We start from the raw sequence: 20,748 nt of genomic DNA, 5'->3' as shown, positions 1-20,748 counted from the left end.
TTAACTTACCTGGTAAGAAAAAGTAACTTCTCGACGACTATGGCACCTGAAATTGAACTTTGAGAGCCCGTGCCGTGTTTGGACTCGCACTCGTTGGTGATCACGTGACCGTGGTGAGCGTCTGCTTTTGTGTGCCAATCTGCGGGCAGACGAGGCACGGATGTGCGGGGGCCGTGGACGCCGACGCTTTTGTGGCCAGCGAGCGAAAAGAATGTCTTTTTAGGTCAACTTTTGTGCCGCGAATTATAGAGCAACTGGTGAGCGAAGGGAGCTACCGTGCCCAAATGTGTCTTCACCCTTTCTGGCCCGTATTCGTTTATTCGAGTAGCGACTATGTTGTGCATCTGAGTGAGAAATGACGGCATATTGGTGTGACCTTGTGAGACAAATTACAGGGTCGTGTTCTCTTGGGCCTGGTTTTTATAGGTGGGTTATTGTGGACAATAAAAAAGAAACGGCGAAGACGGTCGGGTACACGGAGGGCATGAAGCACACACCGAAGCCAAGTTAGAGCTGTGTGCAGCTTTTGTGGAAATCATTCGAAGCACTCGTACGAACCCCTCTCGCAGCTTGGGCGACGAACGCTATGAACTACCAACGCGCTACCGCCTGCGCTCAATTTAATTTATGGATGCTTTCAACGGTTGATTATAAGAGTCTCCTATGCATGCAGTGCAAAGTGGCAGGCAGAAATGCTGTGCCTTACAGCGACGAGGCCAAAAATTGATTGATCGCCAGAAACTTTTTTTAAAAGGACCCAGCGGACGACTTCAAAACGCCTGCAACATCGAAATTTCTCCACCAGGAATCTCTCGATGCGCGATTCCGAATTTCCAGGATTGTAGGGCGTGGTTTAGACGGGCGCGGTCTTCTGCTGGAAGGAGACGTTCCCCTAAAAAGCCCTCGATGAGTTCTTGCGTAATCGATGATCGTGTACGTGATTGTCGTGCTTCCGTCAGCGAAGCGCTCGGCGTTCCTGCCCTCGCCGCGAACGTTGCCTGCCAAGTATTCCTTGGCCGATGCTGCGTGGAGTCGTCACGGATAAAAACGTCGAACAGCATTGCGGACGCTCTCCGTGAAAAACACCACCCGCTTCACCAACGTTCATCGAAGCCTCGATAATTACGGGGCTTTGGAGGTACTCTTGAGCTCCCACCAACACAAGAGCTGCTTGGTTCTTGCAAAGTTTCCTTTCGAATAAGTCGTATTATGCCTGTGGCCATCGGCCAGCACACGCACGCGCGCACGCGCATGAAGTGGCTAATTGGGGCGCATTATGTTCAACGGTCTCCTCCTCCTGCGTGTATGCGGAAGGCATTCGTTGTGCCACCAGTCTGCCGTTACAGGGGAACCCGCCGTCGCTATTTTTGCCGTCGCAGTCGTACAGCTTCCGGGGTTTTCGGTGTGAATGATAAGAGTATTGTAAAACGCTGAACGACGCCGAGGGATCCGAACCAGAGCTGTGGACACCGCCGGCACTGTATGTAATCTGCGCGTTAATTGACTTGACACATCAGCGTATATGTTTGTTCCCACTACGCCCGACGTATCACTTTTTACACGCCTTACAAGCCTCAAAATGCTGACATAAACGACGTGATGCTTAACGGAAAACTCGAATCGGCGTTGACACGCCGAAGCGAAGTTTCAGTGGGGGATAGATCAGCAAACCAATTACTGATTATTAATTAATAGTTTAATATAGTAAGCTAGTTTGTAAACGTATTAGCGTTTGCGTGAAACTAGTTTGCAGGAGAGGTAGTACTGCCAGCGGTATCCTTTCAGGCAAAGCTTCATCAGATATCACACAAATATAATGATGCAATGGCTGCTGGTGCAAAGTGTTAGTAGTGACATATTTTTTAACGTGCAGCCCTTTTATGATTTTCCTTCGACGAGAACACACTTGGCAAATTTGCAAACGCATTGTTATTGGAAAAAGTGCCGCAAGTTGTCACTTTGTTACCTTCATCGACGGCTCCGGTAATCTGTGAATGACAAGAAGTTTACGGGAAAGATAAGAACGTTTAATTTGTTACTCAAATAGCATTTTTTTTCGTACGAACGTGTTCTCCATTCCAGAAGTAAATGCAAACAAGTTGCCTCCTTTGTTTTTCTTTTTGGAATAGCGTTTGGACACTGTAGAGATATACAGGTTGTTTCAGCGAACACCTTCAAAAATTCGTAAATGTTGCCTGTGGCAGACAGCACAATTAGCTTTCATGAGGAGGTCTGCTTGATGCGGCGTACACTACTTGCACAAAAAAAAATGAAATGTATAATCGGCAAATTAACAAAACATCGCTAATTAACTTTTTAACTAATTACCTTATTGCCCATATTGCAATTTACGAAATCTAGCGGTGGAGTTCGCAAGGCGGATCCACCTGGAACGAATTCTCAGTATGACACCAGTTTCGAGATATTAATTAGCGAATTTTGCGGAGAAATGCATTGGCGTTCCAGTTACTTTTGTGCTTGAATGCATAAAACGACGTTTCGTTAAGGAATTAACCGGAACGCCAACGAATTTCTCCGCAAAGTTAGGGAATTGCTATCTCGAAGCTGATGTCATACTGAGAACTTGTAATATCTCGAAGCGGTTGTCATCCTGAGAACTCGTTCCAAGTGGATGCGCCTTGCGTAATCCACGGCTAGAATTTGTAAATTGCACTATGGGCCATAAGGTCATTAGTTTAAAAGTTAATTATCGATTTTTTTTGGTAATTCGTTGATTATGCGTTTCAATTTTTTGTGCAAGTAATGCCCGCCTCTTCGAGTAGACCAGCCCATGAACTATAATTGTGCTATCTGCCATAGGCAACGTTTAAAAAACGTTGAGTGTCTGCTGAAATACCCAGTGTATTCTGCGCGCGGGCTGTCCCGAACAAGCGACTTGCGCCTGTACAGGGAGCGCTCTCTTTCTCAATCTAGCCCGAATCACCTTTATTTTACCTGTCAAGCATACTCCGGGAACACCCAGACCTGTTACCCGTTTACTTGGCCGAAGGCTAAAAAGCAGCAGCAGCTGCTGCTCCTACCATTCGAGTCATCGCACTCGAAACCCGTCGAACGAGGCATCGGGATGTTCTTTATATGTCTGAAGTCTTAGAAGAGAGGCGTCCTCGTTTGTTGCAGGTCGAGTCGTTATAGACTTAAGACTGTATAGGCCGTTGCAGGGCTACCCTACTCCTCTCTTGACAAATGTGAGTGATTCTGGCAGCGCTTCAACGGCGTATAACTTGCCAAGCTTGTGTGGTCGGCGTAGTGCAAGTTAAAGCAAATCCGATCGCTAATCACCAGAGGGTAGAAGACAATGTTGATTGTCTGTACATGGTGTATATTGTCAGGAGAAACTTGGAATTTTCAGGAAATTTGTCAGTTTCGGAAAATTCTGGTGAAACTGAAACTTCATTTCGTTTAGCAGCGAGTTGATCGTTTAGAAATAAACGAACTTTACATCGATGGTAGTGAAATTGCACCTACCGAAATTTGGCAAAAATGGCTCGAATACGCGATAGCAGCGTAAGTTACATGGCGGCACGCCGCTTATATTCGCACGGCATTGTAGCTAAATCCATCGAGGAAATTTTGGCGTCTGCTAATGTTCGACCAAATGCGAGCGTATACGCTCGCATTTGCGTGGAGCTTGCGTGGAGTAAAAATTCAAGTAGAAACGATAGGTAACGATTTTCAAAGTCTGCGTCAGCTTCTTGAAGAGAGTGGCGCGAGACGCGCAGTGCCTTCCACCATTGTGAGACGCGCTACTGTGGATTTCACGGTCTCCGAGATCGGCCCAGTTTTCGTTACACCATCTCCGGGGTCGGCCCAGTTTACTTGTTACACGGTCTCCGGAATCGGCCCACTTGGCTGTGCGAAAAAGCGAAAGAGCGAACTCGCCAAAGCCCGTCGAAGAAGGCGAAGAAAGCTGCGCTTGAGTGAAGCTATTCCGCGCTTGAAGGAGCGTATCTGTTGCAGGGCGGCTACTTAGATGCCGTTTGCTGTTCCTGATGCCGTTTGTTGTTCCTTTGCGAAATTTAGCAATGAACGGAGCCTGCCATCGGTACATTTGTAGGAGTAGTACGTTACGCGCGCGCGTGTTTGTGTGTGTGTGTGTGTGTGTGTGTGTGTGTGTGAGTGTGTGAGTGTGAGAGAGAGAGAGAGAGGCCGATTTGCTATATGTATGCGCCCCCGTCTCTTAGCGTTCGCTTTCAGAGACCAAGCAACTGTCCGTTAAATTAAGGATTGGACCTTCGGAACAAAGCTAACACCTTAAATGTATTGGTCGTCGAATGTCCCTCTCAGCGTCGTTAAAAAGAAAGATGGAGGGGGAGGGGGCCAGTTTCGCACGAAGGACGAATCACTGAAAGCGATTAGTGTTTCGCCGAAGCTCCTCGGATGGAAGAGTATGCGTTCCGCTCAGATACGCACACGGCTGCACATGCAAGCCCGCTGTAAAGTTTGTGCCCACAACGCTCTTATAGGCAGCGACGGAAGCTTGCCCTGCATGGCTCCGCTGCCTAGCCGATTGAGCAGAGCGTGACGCTGTGTCCGCTTGGCTTTCGTCGTTTTTTGCAGCCAAACGCACTGTGCGTTTCCTTTCTCCTTGGAAATCAACTCCTTTTTTCCCTCATGTCCTTTCGCCTGCATCTGGAATTTACCGTGGCGTCAATGAGACGCCAACCTTGACACTGTCCACTTTTTTTTCCTCCGTTGCTCCTTCGTTTATTGTTTGTGACACGACGAATTGGTCGCCTTAGAGGTAGCCAAACAAATGCTGTCGCATTACAAATTACCCCTAGGCTCGATTATCTCTCAATTTACGCAATGTACATTGCCTGCCGAAATGGCGCCCGCTACAGCGGTGGTGGTCCGCAACTTGTGCTGCTGCAGCATGGGCGAGCGTCGCGGGCTGAAGGCGCTCGAGCTGTGGTGCCGGCGGGTGACCGAGGGCTACCGCGACGTCCACGTGGTGGACATGAGCTCGTCGTGGCGCGACGGGCTCGCCTTCTGCGCGCTCATCCACCACTTCCGGCCCGACCTGATCGAGTTCGACTCGCTGCGCAAGGGCGACGTGCTGGCCAACAACCGGCTCGCCTTCAGCGTCGCCGAGTCCCAGCTGGGCATCCCGGCATTACTGGACGCCGAGGACATGCTGGCCCACCGCGAACCGGACCGGCTCAGCGTGGCCACCTACGTGTCCCAGTTCTACCAGTACTTCGAAGGCAGTGAGTCGCTGCAGCAGACTGTCAATATTCGCCGGGTAGTAGTCCCTTCGAATCGTCGTCCCGCGGACTGCCCGGGGGCTGCGCGTCGGGCAGTTCTGGGACTGCTTCCCAAACTGCCCGAGGCGCAGCTTTCAGCCGATGAACGCTGGATTGCAGCGTCGCTGGAGCAGTCCGGGACAATTTTGTGGATGGTTAAGCCACTGCAGAGAAATTGTGGATGAATTGAACGGCGCCGAGAGGTTGTCGTCGCAAGGCGTAATATATTGTTTTTAGGCAGTAATAAATAAACGAAACGGCGGCCCACGCGTAATGTTCCCTGTCTCGTTCACTTTCCCTCCGCAGGCATCGGCTCCCGACGAAGAGCGGCGACAGCCGCGTCTGCGCTCAAGAGGCCCGCGTCCTCGTCTCCACCGCCGCCGCTGAGCATCGGGCCCCCGACCAAGGTATGACGCCTCCTGGACGCCGGTCCCTCATTAGCTTTATAGCCCGTCGAGCATCGTGATCTCCATTTCCTCCTCCCACCCGGAGCACAGGGCTCTTTTCCGCGGGGGCCCGCCAAGCTGCGCCGTCTTCCGCAAAATGGTATACCAAAGCTTTCGAGTCAGTGTCGTCCTGTACACACGTGTCGTGTGGCCCTTCTTGTCATGCCGTTTCACAACAGGACTGTTGTTGCTCAAGTGTTCTTTGTGTACAGTGCAAAGGCAATAAAAAAAAAAAAACGGCTGTTCATCGATCCCGCTTATGTGCTTCTTCGTTCCGTTGTTGTGCAAGGGGGGTCGCAGAGGAAACGGAGAACACCGGATATGGCGGTAAGCGACTCTCTTGCAGATGGGCGCTGCCGTCCTCCCGTCTGTGTTGCTGGCGGGGCTTTGTTCGTGTACTTTGTGTCTTCGTGCATCAAAATAAATCGACGTGACGGGGAAGGAGCGCCGCGTGCAACTATGTTTGTTCACAGCAGAATGCGTTCCTTTGCAAAGAAAATGCCAGCGTGCACGCGCACACGCACATTGCACACCGAAATAAGACACGATAACAGCGAAAACCCACATTGTCAAAAATACATGCTTATCATAACAGAGGTCGGAGTTGGTGCTCACCACTGCGCAGTGCCCAAGATGTAGCGCTGATACGATATGCCTCCGTGCCTCCGTGAACCTATACATGTCCCGTCTGCTGCTGAAGTGCTAATTGGCTTGGCGCGCCTGTCTCCTTCTGCCGCTTACCCCAGCTTAGTCAATCAGAACTTCAGCAGCAGACGAAACGGACATGTCCACGAGGTGGACACTTGCACAATACCCCTTCAGGTGTTGACGGTAGTGCACCATCTTAACGTTCCTCGCCGTCAAGGGGTTGTTGAGCTTATTCCATAGCGTGTCTATTTCATCAGTTGGCCGCCTGAGCTCACGAAATCCCACAACACTAGCGCGGGGCCCCCGTTCTGCAGTGCAGCGCCTCCTCTGCCTTCGTGCGCACTTTCACTCTCGCGCGCAGCGTCCGACAGCAAGCGCACGCCAGTGTGCTTTCGTCATATACCAACCACGCGCACCGTATCTGTAGGAAACTGAATTCCCGTCCCGGAAAGGCCCAAAGCTGAGCCTGAGTCCCTGCATGGCACTTGCGTGCGGAAATCCACGAGCGTAAACAGTTATTTAAAGATACAGAACGCCTGCCTATCACGTATGTCGTAGCTTTTTACAAACATACCCACAAATTGGTAGGAATATTTACATACAGTGATGTTTACTACTACAGAGCCAACCATTTTCGCGGAGGAAACATCCGTGGAAATCAAACACGCGGGCAGCACAGTGGCGAAGCGCATTAGTGAACCGAGTTTAACTTGGCCGCAAAGGCCTTTGGAGTAAGGAGTCTGACTTGAACGCGCCGGTAACGGTATACAAAGCGGACCGTTTGGAAGCGCAGATTATACGCCATTTTTGAAGTTGCAATCTGTCTACAACTGCATGTGTCTGGATCTAATCTGAGAATCGCTATTAGCTCCGCGGCCATGGGCAGAGACCGGTCGGGGCCGAAGAGAGGATTGTTGTGCCATTACCACAAGCCCGGATCCCGAATCTGCAAGATGCAGAATCTATCCTGCGAGCGCCATAATTCTCCCTTCACAAGTCAAGATGCTGCGCCTTCGTGCGGGAGAAGCCTCGGCGGAGCAGCGTGTTTTGACGTGTCCGCGTGTGCCCGACGGCCCGGCGCCGCACCTCCCTTGCCTGGAGGTCACCGCGCGCGCGAACTTTGAACCGGGTGGCCAGCGCGGTCGCTGGTTGGACCCCTCGGACGACCGTCGTGTGCTGACTTTGTATTGGGCCGGTTGAGTGACAATGGGCCTCGGGGATTATAAAAGCAGAGACACGCCGCTCGAAAACAGGATCTGCCGACCCCACCGGGAGAGAGTATCGCTCCCGACTGGGGTGAGATGTGAAACGCGTTTTCGCCGGACGTCGTCGTGCGAGAACAGTCGCGTTTGTTGTGAGCACTCGGCCCCAGTGCCGACCCGTTCATGTCCTGTATGATAACCTGTATATAATGTATAAAGTCCCTTTTGTATTTCTCATCGACGCCAGGCTCGGAGTCTTCGCTACCAACGCTCTGTCACGAAACGGGTGACGAGCGCTACGGGACCACAAAGCCGTTATCGTGGTGCAGCGGTGCAAGTTCGTAACACTGGATGGCAGCTACGGGATTGACCGGCATCAGCTACCTCGGCGCGGTGAGTGCCTGAAGTTTACCTCAAACACCAGACTTTCTTTGACACAGGGTATAGTAGCTTAAGGAAGGATTTGGTGTTGCATTGTGATAACCTTGGGTGTTTCAAGCCTAGTAAGAGTGTTTTGAAAACCAGGGGATGCTGAGGGGGTAAAACAGGGCAAAGTGTGAAATACTTGCATATGTCTTACTAGTAGTGTTATAGTAGCGTACGGCAGGTATATTCAAAAAGGGTAAACAGCAGGAGGACAGTGTGAACGATGGAGAAGTACAAGGTGAAGGAACTTCTCGAAATTTGTGAGGAGTTGGGCATTGAGTTGGGCTCAACCAAAAGAAAGAATGCGATCCTTGAGGTCATGAGGACTGGGGACGTAACGGCTGAGGAAGCCGCAGAGGCCTTGGCGGGTATCAATGAACGTCGGGAAAGGGAGGAGAAGGAACGTTGCGAGCAGGAAAGGAGAGAACAGGAACGTCGCGAAGAGGAGAGGCAGCGACGTGAGCATGAGCTTAAAATGAAAGAGTTGGAGACCCGAAATAACTCGCTGGCGCCTAGTCTCACTTCTAATGTTCCAAGAATACGCGATCAACTACCACCCTTTGTCGTCGGAGAGGATATGGCCAAATACCTCGTGAAATTTGAGCATGTGTGCGAACGGAATAGCATTGAGCGATCCCTTTGGGCACAGAATCTGTTAGCCTTGCTTCCTGGGGAGGCATCAGACGTAATAACTTGCTTATCGAAAGAGGCGTTTGAGAGCTACAGTGATGTGAAGGAAGCGCTACTGCGGAAGTACAAATTGTCGCCCGAAGCTTTCCGGCAGAGGTTCCGGTATGCAAAAAAGGGTAAGGAGTCGAATGTTGACTTCGCGTTTCGTCTAAAAGCCGACCTGGTGGAATGGCTGAAGGGCGAAGAGGTTTACGACGACCGCGACAAAATTGTCGAATGCATCGCGTTGGAGCAGTTCTACCGTTGCATTGATGAGGATGTCCGGCTCTGGCTGCAAGATAGGCTAAAGGAGGTTAAGCTAAACAAGGCAGCAGAGTTAGCGGAAGAGTATTACACCCGCCGCAGCTTGCACAGCAAGGCAGTGCGCGTAGAAAAAGCTGATAGAAGAGATGGGTTTTCCGGGAAGTCCGACGAACGGAAGCAAATCACGCGTCGCGAGTTTCGGAAAGATGAGTCTCTTACCAAAGAAACTGTAAGGGAAGGACATAATGCATCTCAGAATGCTAACGATGGTCCCAAGCAGCGAAACGATACGATGCGTTCTTTTGAAAAACGGAAGCCGTTAACTTGCTACAATTGCAAAAAGCAAGGGCACATCGCAGCGAGCTGCCCAGAGAAAATTGCTTTTGCGACAATACGGGAAACTAACAAAAACATACGACTATTGGAGCCATATATGCGGGAAATTAAGGTAAACGGCAAGAAGTGCCGAGCACTTCGAGACTCTGCAGCAACTATGGACGTTGTCCACCCGTCTTTCGTCTCCTCGAGTGATTTTACGGGAGAGTGCGCTTGGATACGGCAAGTGGCCGAGGAGGAGAGTGTCTGTTTACCGATCGCAACGGTTACCATTGAAGGAGAGTTTGGGAAACTTAACACAGAAGCCGCTGTGTCTGCCGCCCTCCCGGAGCACTTTCCCTACCTCTTCTCAAATAGCTCGGAGCAGCTGCTGAAGGATCAGGGCAAATCATTCTTTGCCGACGTGGCGTACATGGCCCTCACGCGATCCAAAGCGCGCCAGCTGTCAAGGGAACTTGACTTTGAGTCGGTGAGCGAACAGCGGTGCGGCACACGGACTGATCAGGGTAACTTGAGTGGCGAGCAGGCACCGGAGAGGCAGAGCTCGGAGGCTGGCCTGGTCGAGTGTGTCCTGGAAGTGACTGGGAGTGACGCGTCCCGTGCTAGCCGCGATAAGGACACGACGCCGCAGTTAGGCGACGCAGGATCCCTACTCGCTCCGGTTTCCGCCAGCTGGCAGGAGCTGGCTGCAGTTGAAAGAGAAACTCTGATTCGCGAGCAAAAGGAAGATTGTTCAATAGCCGATCTGATGAAGAGCGTCAAACTGGGAGTGAAAAAAAAGAGGGTTTCATTTTACGAGGAATCTGGCTTATTGTACCGCCGCTACACAGATAAGCAGGGTCGCAAATATGAACAGCTTCTGATTCCTCGGAAATATCGCCGACAGTTACTGGAACTCGCGCACGAAAATGCGTGGGCAGGGCATCTTGGCTTGAAAAAGACCAAGGCTAGAATGGCTCAGGAGTTTTATTGGCCGTATTGTTGGAAGGATGTCGAACAATTCGTGCGCTCTTGCGACACCTGCCAGAGAATCGGCAAATCCACTGACAAGTGGAAGGCACCGATGAAGTTGGTGCCAGTCATATCCGAACCTTTTCGGCGACTAGTAATCGATATTGTAGGCCCTCTGCCAGAATCAACGAACGGTTGTAGGTATGTTCTGACCGCCCTGTGTGTCGCGACCAAGTTCCCCGAGGCAGTACCTCTTAAGGAGCTAAATTCCTCCCAGGTCGTGGACGCTCTGCTCTCAATGTTCGCACGCGTCGGGTTCCCTTCCGAGATTCAGTGCGACAATGGCAGCGTCTTTACCAGCTGCCTAACTTCTACTTTTTTGGAAAGATGCGGCATTAAAGTAGTGCACAGTTCCATCTATCACCCGCAATCTAACCCAGTAGAGCGGATGCACTCGGTGCTGAAGCGAATATTGAGAGCCCTGTGCTTTGAGCGTCACTGTGACTGGGAGGCCTGCATTCCCGCCGCTATGTTCGCCTTGAGATCGGCTCCCCATGAGAGCACCGGCTTTAGCCCCGCGGAGCTTGTATATGGCCGGAGCCTAAGAACTCCGTTGCGCATGCTGCGAGAGTCTTGGGAAGGCAGTGACGACGACCCAAATGTAGTCTCGTACGTCCTCGACCTCCTCCAGAGGCTCGGGAAAACCAAAGATCTTGTAGAGAGCCACATGAAGGCGGCGAAAACCTTGTCAAAGGAATACTACGACAAGTCAGCAAAAAAACGCACCTTCGAAGAAGGTAGCCAAGTGATGTTGCTGCGACCGTCGAAAAAAAACAAGCTCGAGGTTCATTGGGAGGGGCCCGCAAAGGTTGTAACTAAGCTTTCCGATACCAACTACGAAGTTAAATTAGGGAAACGGCCCAACAAAATTTACCACAGTAACTTGATGAAACCCTACATTCAGCGTCGCGCGATTATAAGCATGACGATAAATGCTGACGATGAGGAAGGGGCCGAAATCCTGACGACGGCTGATATGAAGGGATGTGGTATAGAGCTAATGGTGGAACAGCTGACGTTGGAAGCGCGTCTAAGTGCCGCCCAAAAGGAGGATTTAAAGGGAATCGTTTCAGAGTTTAGGGAGGTTTTTTCGAGCCGTCCCGGAAGAACGACGGTCCTAGAGCATGACATCGAGTTAACCTCTGATCAACCGATCCGCAGTAAACCGTACCGGTGTTCGCCCGTGCAGAAAAAAATCATGGCTGAGGAGATTCAGCGCATGCGTGACTTGGGGGTTATAGTACCAAGTGAGAGCGACTACACGTCGCCCTTGATACTAGTCCAGGCTCCAGGAAAAGATCCGAGGCCATGTGTCGATTATCGGCGTCTGAACGCGATAACCCGAGATCAGACATATCCTATACCGAACCTGGAAGAAAGGGTAGAGACAGTGTCGAAGGCAAATTATATCTCTACCCTGGATCTCGTGAGAGGCTATTGGCAAGTACCCCTTACGGAACGGGCTAGCCGCTATGCCGCCTTCGTTTCCCCGCTTGGAACATTCCGGCCACTCATGTTGAGCTTCGGCCTCAAAAACGCGCCGTATTGTTTCTCTAGCCTGATGGACAGAGTGCTGCATGGTTTAGGCGAGTTCGCATTGCCGTACCTCGATGATGTTGCCATATTTTCGGACACTTGGGAATCACATCTGGAGCACTTGCGAGTCGTGTTGAGCCGGTTGAAAGAGACAGGTCTTACTGTGAAACCAGCTAAATGTCACCTAGGTTGCGGTGAAGTGACTTATTTGGGCCAGGTGGTGGGGCGCGGCCGGCGTAGACCGTCCGACATCAAAGTAGCTGCTATTTTGAACTATCCCCGGCCAACCACGAAGACGGATATACGGGCCTTTTTAGGTTTAGCTGGATATTACCAACACTATGTGAGAGACTACTCTGACCTTGCCAGCCCGCTAACCGACGCACTTCGGAAGTCGGAGCCCGTCAAGGTGACGTGGGACTCAAAGAAAGAAAATGCGTTCCAAATGCTGAAGCGAGCATTAAGCCATAAGCCCGTTCTGACGGCACCAGACTTTTCGAAAGGTTTCGTCATTCAATGCGACGCGAGTGATCGCGGCATGGGAGCGGTACTATGCCAGGAAGATGCTAGTGGTCATGAACGACCAATTTTGTATTTAAGTCGCAAACTAAGTTGTAGAGAAGAGGCCTACAGCACCTCTGAGAAAGAGTGCGCCTGCGTTGTGTGGGCCGTTCAGAAGCTGGCTTGTTATGTCTCCGGTTCTAAGTTTGTTGTGGAAACAGACCATTGCCCTCTAACTTGGTTAAGTAGCATGTCCTCTAAAAGCGGCCGTTTGCTGAGATGGAGCATGACCCTACAGCAGCACAGCCTCGTTGTCCGTTATAAGAAGGGAAGGTTGAACGCGAACGCTGATGCTCTAAGTCGTGCATTCTAGGCCTCGCTTCTTTCAGTGGCCTACTCGTTCCTGCTCGTTGCTTACCTTCTTTTACTTCGCGACGACCTGTCCTGTTCACAGGGAGATCGGGGCAAAAATGAATGACCTCATTTGCTTCCTCATTAGTATGTTTTCGGTCCAAAGCGATTTCAAGGGGACCATTCTATTTGTCATTATTATTGCTGATTATTGATTGTTTCTATTTTGTTATGTTGATGATTTGAAAACTGATTGTTTAAGCCTTGTGTGCTAGATCGTACACCTGCCTCTTGTTGCAGCGGGAGAAAAAGGGGAAAACAATGTAGTTAGGTTGATTTGAATTATGGCCTTGTCTGGTGTTTGACGGGAGACAGAGGGCACTTGTTCGTGTTGGGTGTTGCCTTTTGCCGGTCGGTTTTGCAAGCTGCAGAACGACCAAGCGGGACCAGTGGCGAGAAGCAAGGTCTTAGGAACGACCCGAGCGGAGCTGGTCAAGGTGCCTTGGCGACGACGTGGTGAGCAGAGCTCCTGTCCTGGCGAGTCGGACCTGGGCACGTGAGGTTACCTGGCGTCCCGACACTGGACGTGAACTTGGACGAGCCTGACGAACGTGCGCGCCTGGCATCCGAGCCACGTGGAGGCAGCTCGTCTTCCCGGCGCCTTATCTGAGGGCGGGGATGCTGTTGTGCCATTACCACAAGCCCGGATCCCGAATCTGCAAGATGCAGAATCTATCCTGCGAGCGCCATAATTCTCCCTTCACAAGTCAAGATGCTGCGCCTTCGTGCGGGAGAAGCCTCGGCGGAGCAGCGTGTTTTGACGTGTCCGCGTGTGCCCGACGGCCCGGCGCCGCACCTCCCTTGCCTGGAGGTCACCGCGCGCGCGAACTTTGAACCGGGTGGCCAGCGCGGTCGCTGGTTGGACCCCTCGGACGACCGTCGTGTGCTGACTTTGTATTGGGCCGGTTGAGTGACAATGGGCCTCGGGGATTATAAAAGCAGAGACACGCCGCTCGAAAACAGGATCTGCCGACCCCACCGGGAGAGAGTATCGCTCCCGACTGGGGTGAGATGTGAAACGCGTTTTCGCCGGACGTCGTCGTGCGAGAACAGTCGCGTTTGTTGTGAGCACTCGGCCCCAGTGCCGACCCGTTCATGTCCTGTATGATAACCTGTATATAATGTATAAAGTCCCTTTTGTATTTCTCATCGACGCCAGGCTCGGAGTCTTCGCTACCAACGCTCTGTCACGAAACGGGTGACGAGCGCTACGGGACCACAAAGCCGTTATCGTGGTGCAGCGGTGCAAGTTCGTAACAGGATGCAATCGGCGACATATCGGTGAGGGGCTTCAAGTGACGTTCCGGGCGATAGACGGATAGATATGCCTTCGAAAATGCGTTGGAATTTGCGACCAGAGGGCACACGGGGCGGCCTTCGGCACTTCACGGACAATTCTCTCCTTTGTGACTGCGTTATAGCAAAAGAATGAGCGAGAACATTTTCGAACGCCAAGTCTTGAGCACGCGGTCGTGTCAGCGAGGCGCTGCCCTCGAATGACCCACTTGTTAAAAAAAGTTGTGCACCGACGAGTTATTGAGCGGAAAAGTAGATCGAATTGCCTGGTGCGGCAATCTCTTCACGGAGGCAAGAAAAACTTTGTCAACAAGGGGATAATGTCAACAAGTGGTCTGGTAATTCGATCTCTGCTGTCTTCAGTGCTCTGATCCACTTTCCACTCCCGAGAATGACCGCGTACATTCCTCTTCTGGACGGTGGTCAGCTTAGCGTCAGCATCACGATGCGGCGTCGGTAAGAAATACCTCGTGCTGCACTTCTTGTGATTCTGTCGCAAGCGAAGAAGGCACCAGGGCTTCCAGTCTTGTGGGTGATGACTTTTTTTTTTTTCAATGGCGGCGGGACTGGGCTCTCAGGGTCCGAATGCGGGGCCGGAGTGCTACGGCAGCTCACTCTCAATCGTGATGACGTCTATCCTTCAACTCAAAACGGCTGTCATCTGCGATGCATAGAAAAAAACAATCAGTTCCACAGAAGGCTGTTGAGTGTGCAGTCTGTACCAAAGAGAACACTTCATCTGTAGGGCACCTCCAAATGTGCCAGTCAGACTGTGACTCGCTGATCTTGGCTGTTTAAAGTCGTTCGATATTTCAACGAAAGGACGGCTTCAAACGCCATAATCTTGGCCACTGTTCGCTCACACCAAAGCATGATATAAACATGGGGAAGAAGCCAGACACGGCCATATTTGAAGTAGTCACTTAGCGCGAATAAAAACACGGAAACAAGAAAGGCGGACAAGGACAAGGACGGCCTATGCAATTAGTCAACTCGCACAGAAGGAAAACAATTAAAATCATCGAACCCCAAGAAGATTGAAAAACCGGCACATATGAATATTTCAGAGAACAAGACAGCTGAAGATACGCCTACAAAAAAAAAACCAAGATACAAATCAGGCACGCCTACAAAGAAAACGCCCAAAATACAAGTTCGTCGTGAGTACACCAAACGAATAAAATGCTTCGTAGCCTTTTCGGTGCCAAATAATGTTGCGCATGCCTTATACGCTAATAACGAAAACACGGAATAAAGGAGTTCAAACCGCATATTGACGACTTGCAACGATACGAGTAGCACGACACGGACGAACAGCCGGTGTCCTACCAATCCGAGAGTATTGGCGAAAGCGTGGAATCCCAAGAGCAGACTGGAAAGGAGAGGGACAACTAATGCCAGTTTCAAGTCGGCCAGGGCAGCGCGAACATGCGAAATGTAAGCCCCCCCCCCCCCCCCTCCTCCGTGAAAAGATGACGCAGGCATGCCGTCCGTCTATGAGGAGTAACGCAAAACGGAACGAGACTACCATATATATGAAACCAACGATAGCATAGGAGAAATTACCTTTAAAAAAAAGTTAGAATATAAAGTTAGTAAGAGAAATGAAAGTGTCAAAACATTGCCGATGAGAACCGAACCCACACCTCTGCACGATATATGCAGTCTAGACCATTCTTACATCCTTGCAGGTACTGGTTTCTCTCATGTCTGACACCCTTGCTTTTAATGCCATGAAACGCTATATTGCACACGATGGCGATTTCAAACTGCGCCTGCGATGAGAAAAAGCCGTATTGTGAAAGTTAACGAATTCTGACTGCACGTATTCTGCAATTTGTTCTTCTCTGAACAAGTTCTGACAACCTGGTGCGCAACGAAATATCTGACACGAGAGTTCTGCACTGGCAGCTATTAAAGCTTATTTCGTGCAACTTTCGTGTTTCTCTCGTAGGTACCATGTTTACTTGCCTCGAAATATCGCCCAAAAATAAATTCAATTATCCCCGTCGCAGATACGATTTCACCCCTCAAGGTTGGAGGTGTTAGCCCTGGGACAAACCAAACACCCTTTATGCACCCCCTGACGGTGTTATTGTGTTTAGTGATTTTCTACTAATTGAGCTGCGGCGCCTGTCCACTGGGGTTTTTGTGCAGTAGGCCTAGCCTTGCGAGTGTTAGCCGCTCGCGACGATGGCAGCAAATTAGGAAAATCCTTCCGCTGCTGGCGTCAATGTACATTACGTGAACTTTGGAGCAGGCAACAGCCACCGCCGTAACTTAATTGGCAGAGCATCGCACACTTAATGCATAGGTTGTGGGTTCGGCTTCCACTAGCTACCGCTTTCATTTCCTATGTCCCCTTTTAGTCGCGGTTGATAGTGGACTGTCAGTCAGTGCGTCAAAGTTACGTAATTTTATTCCAAGGCGTTGCAGACTATTGGAAGTAAACATTCACTTTTACAGTCAGTCCTATGCCGCGCTTTTTAATTAAACGATGAATTAAAGGCTCAAACTACGAGCACAAGTAACGTTAATCAGTTAATCACAAGTTAATCATTCGCTCCATGTATTACGAGGGAGAGAAAAAAAAGACTGTTCCTTCACTATCGCTAATGGAACGCAGCACATTGACCATCCCATCAAACATGGCCGTCCCATCAAACACGCCCCTTCGGAAATATTCTCGTGTCATATCCAATTCAGATGAAGTGAAATGGAGCCACATCGAGTATGCAGGGGTTTACCTACTGAGCAATATCAGTTCTGTTGTTTTTTTCCGATGGGCAGAACTGACATAAACAAATTGCGCACACAAATGTGTACGCCGCATATGAAGGTCATATTAATACCACATGAACGCATATGTGCAGATCGTGTGTATTAATTCTAAATTTCGTTTGACTATCTTTAGTTATGGTGCCGACATTTGCGGACGTCAATTCTTCTTGCCAATTATGTCCAGTAGTGGCAAAGAAAGCAAAAAAAACCATGGATATTGAGCTGTGACTAAATCGGTAGCGTTTGATTACATATAGTGTTGGTCCTGTTCACTTAAGGCTGCAGGGTAATGCTGCATGGCCACTTTGCTAAAGTCACTATACCGTGCTTGACGGGATAGTGGACGTGCCGCTTTTCGTCAGCAATGGTGAAGCAATATATTTTCCTTCCTCTGTATACGGCTGCAGCTAATGTAATGAACTTGTACGTGAGACTGGAGCCGGTGAGCCAGTACACTTTTATGAGAAAAAAAAAATGCGACATCACGGACTGTACGCTAGCCAGAAAAATACAGAGAGGATCTTCCTACCATCTTTGCTTCTCTTGAAGAGTCGGCAGACCCTTGGAGTAAAATTGTCTGACTCATACATTCATGGACAAAGCATCGCAATTAGTGAATGAAGGCTAACACAGTCGCTTTCTTTTGTTTCACATGGTACGAACTCCTCCTTGCTCAATACGGAAGGGAGCAATTATTGGGCACGTACAAAATACAAACGCGCCTCGACAAATGATTCGCAAGCGACAGCGGGGTCGCCGAGTGCGTGATCCAGCGCCTGTTGGACCAGCACTCATTCCACCGAGGTGATTCTTGCGTTCGACCGGCTGCGCGAAATGATTTCTCGCCAAACGACTTTCGGCCAAGATCTGACTGCAGCGGGGTTGCACTGGGGCTGTACAGTGCGCAGTCCCAGTGCACGCAAACGTCGCTGTCGGAGCGGACAAAGCCGGGTGACGTGTGTGGCAGGGTGTTCCAAGTCACGTGGGAGAGCATTTCGGTGCTGCGCTTCCTCGTGAGCTCAGGTGCAAGTACCATGGCACGTCGAACAGAATAGACAGCAGAAAGCCCATTGAGTAGCGTGAACCAAACGTTACCTATAGAGAACTGAGAGAAAAGTTGTTGCCATATATATATATATATATATATATATATATATATATATATATATATATATATATATATATATATATATATATATATATATATATATATATATATATATATATATATATATATAAGCCCCGCTCATCTAGGGCAATCCAAATTTTGCGATTGCCCTAGATGATAGATGTGCCACTTCAGGATATTCGGCCCCTTTGGCGATTCGCTGTTGAACTTTGTATTTTCGCATGGTTCATTTTGCCTAGAGCAGTCCCAAGATCGGAATGTCCCTAGGCAGAGTTAACCACCACGCAAAAATAAATAAAATCCAACCGCGAATCCTCGAAGGGGTCAAAACATCATAACGGCGGTGATCGAGCTTTTATGGTCAGTCTCGCTGGAAAGGGTAATGACTACCAGCAGAATGGGCTCTTATGTATTACTTGACAGATCTAAGGGCACCGACCTGAAATCCCGGACAAGGAGCCAAATTAACCGACCGCGCACTGTACCCGCCGACACGCACCAAATATCCGTGATCGGTCAACTTGAAAACTGTTCTCACGGTGTTTCTGTAGTACACGTACTCGTCTGTCTCACGGCAGCGAGGAGTAATAAATACGTTGAAAGTAAAAAAAGAAAAGATAAACAAGCATGCAAGTTTCTGGAACTTTCCCAGAGCTGGCCCGGGTTACGCAGTCCGTGCCTGCAGGAGCCGCTCATTGCGTATAGTTTCCCGTTTAGGCGTGTTACGGTAGTACACCCGCACACGTGGTTAATCTGGAGATCGTGCAACTTAGCAAGCTTGGATTGGGCCAACTGGTGACTGCATGGAGCTTTTCTCAATTAGAGCACTCGTCTGGGACGGGCAAGCACGCTGACGACTGCACACGCGTTGCATGAAGTTACACGGATAGCACGAGGGGATTATATCGCATGCGTCAGGAACCCTTCAATTGTCGCTCTTTGCGACAAAGAGTTGATGTTTTCGAAAAGCGTGAGCATGCGTGCGGGATAATGGGTGTAATGATACCCATCATGATACTTGCTTTTTTTTTACCCTTGTTTGATCTTACTCGTACCGTTCACAACAAACTACATCGGTCGGCAGCCAGCGCTTGTGCTCGACGAGGGCGAAATGCAGAAGCGCTCGTTTGTTTAGATTTGGGTGCGCGTTACAGAACCCGAGGCGGTCAAAGGTAAACCGGAGTCCCCCGGTACGGCGTGGCTCATGGTCATATCGTGGTTCTGGCGCTTCAAAAACACAGAATTTTGAAGGGATTCGAACAGCGCGAAAGACGAGACGTCGTGAAGACGACAGACGCATGACTAACAACGAACCAGGCGTTTATTGCGTGACCAACTGCAATAGACAGGAAAGAGAATCTTCGTGGAGATAAGTACACCAATTCGTCCCCCACTGTTGTTATTGGTAGGGTATCAGCATTAGATTAGTAGTGTGTTTCACTGCAGTGTAGGTATACAGAATGGTACGCCATAGCACAAAAATCACCGCGTTGCTATGTGTGAAAAGCTTCGCTGATCGCACGGACACGTTGATCCCTGTAGCGTCCTGAGAAAGTGCAGTGTTCAAGATGTGACTCGCAACATTTTTTTTTTTTTTTACAATGTTTCTGCCAAATGACTGGCCACTGAGCACTTAAGCGATTACGCATGCGCTGTTCGATTGCCTTCAAAACATGCCCCAATCAGCACTGTTCAGTGCACCTCCGTCAGACTTTAATTCGATTTTTTCCTCTTGTATTTTCATTTTATATAAACACTAGGGTAAGCATTCTGGATCAGTTGGGTTTATAGCGTGCAGTTCCGTTGAAATTTTTCGTCTTTTCTTTTTTTTTTTTTGCCCCCCTGAAATTGTCCACTCGACGGCGGCTCGCCGGTGTGTAAAACAAGCCTGCGCGTGATGAGCGGATGAGGCACGGCTGGAAGATCGCGTTTCCTTCTCCTCGTGTCGCGACCTACATCGGTCACGTTCGCGGGGGCTTCTGCGGGGAAGCTCGTGCACTGTTCGTCACGATTTCGTTTCCGTTTTTGTTGTTCACTGTCGTGGAGTGCTGTTATCAGTTCGAGACAGTCGTGCAGGAAGAAAACCCCCAAAGCGTTACGCGCCAACTGAACGTCTTGCTGGTACAGTTATCAAATGAACAGCAGGCACGAAAAAAGAATTAATAATAAATAAAGGCGTGAGGCAGGCGAAGCCACAGAGCGTGGATGTGTGGATATATTCATACGACACATCACCAAATTGTGTGATCCTGTGTAGGCCAGTTTACTTAATCTTGTGCGATGAAAGCGGGCGAAGCACGTAAACGTGTAACAGTGTGAGCTTTGATCTCTCGGCCGCATTGCCGGTAGCGTTTTTTTCCAGCACATTGTAAGGGACGTCTTCCATAGGAATTCAAGCTAGATTCCTGCTAAAATATTTAGCGGCGTGAAATGTATGCTTTCACGACGTGAAAAGTGTGAAAGCACAAATGCGTGGCACATGCCGAAAATGTGAAGGAATTGTGACCCCAGTATATAGTGTCGACGCTGGTGCACTTTCCCGCACGTAAATCGCGCACCAACTTTTGCGGGCGTATGCGCTCTTTTCGACTGCCATTTTATCGCGCTTTCGTATGTGTTTCCCTGACGCTGTTTAAATTTAACCTCTTGCTCTGTTTTCTACTCGCCGCATATTTTTTGGGCAGATTTCTAGGCGACCATGTCGACAGACTCTGTCTGCACTTTGTAATTAGCTGCCGATCGTGATGCATGCGGCTCTCGAAGTAAAATCGTGGGTCCTTTGCGCGCGCGCGCGCACGCACACACACACACACACACACACACACACA

At 49.9% G+C, this 20,748-nt stretch overlaps 1 protein-coding gene across 6 annotated transcripts in view; it reads left to right on the top strand.

Annotated features, from left to right (window-relative positions):
• Nucleotides 1–20,748, top strand: part of MICAL-like (protein) — an 80,950-nt gene that overhangs the window by 38,098 nt on the left and 22,104 nt on the right. For 4 of the 6 annotated variants that reach the window (XM_065452652.2, XM_065452654.2, XM_065452656.2 and 1 more), the window contains exons 2-3: nt 4,894–5,228; nt 5,571–5,671. In XM_065452652.2, the coding sequence (XP_065308724.1) occupies nt 4,895–5,228; nt 5,571–5,671 (435 nt within the window). In that variant the 5' untranslated portion in view covers nt 4,894. Of the gene's footprint in view, nt 1–4,862; nt 5,229–5,570; nt 5,672–20,748 lie in introns of all 6 variants that reach the window. The other 2 variants (XM_065452655.2, XM_065452658.2) reach the window with 1 other exon arrangement.

This window comes from Dermacentor albipictus, chromosome 8 (assembly GCF_038994185.2).
Source record: "Dermacentor albipictus isolate Rhodes 1998 colony chromosome 8, USDA_Dalb.pri_finalv2, whole genome shotgun sequence".
Lineage (NCBI taxonomy): Eukaryota > Metazoa > Arthropoda > Arachnida > Ixodida > Ixodidae > Dermacentor > Dermacentor albipictus.
Note: the sequence above shows the minus strand (reverse complement) of the source record. Positions and strands in the feature narration are given on the sequence as shown.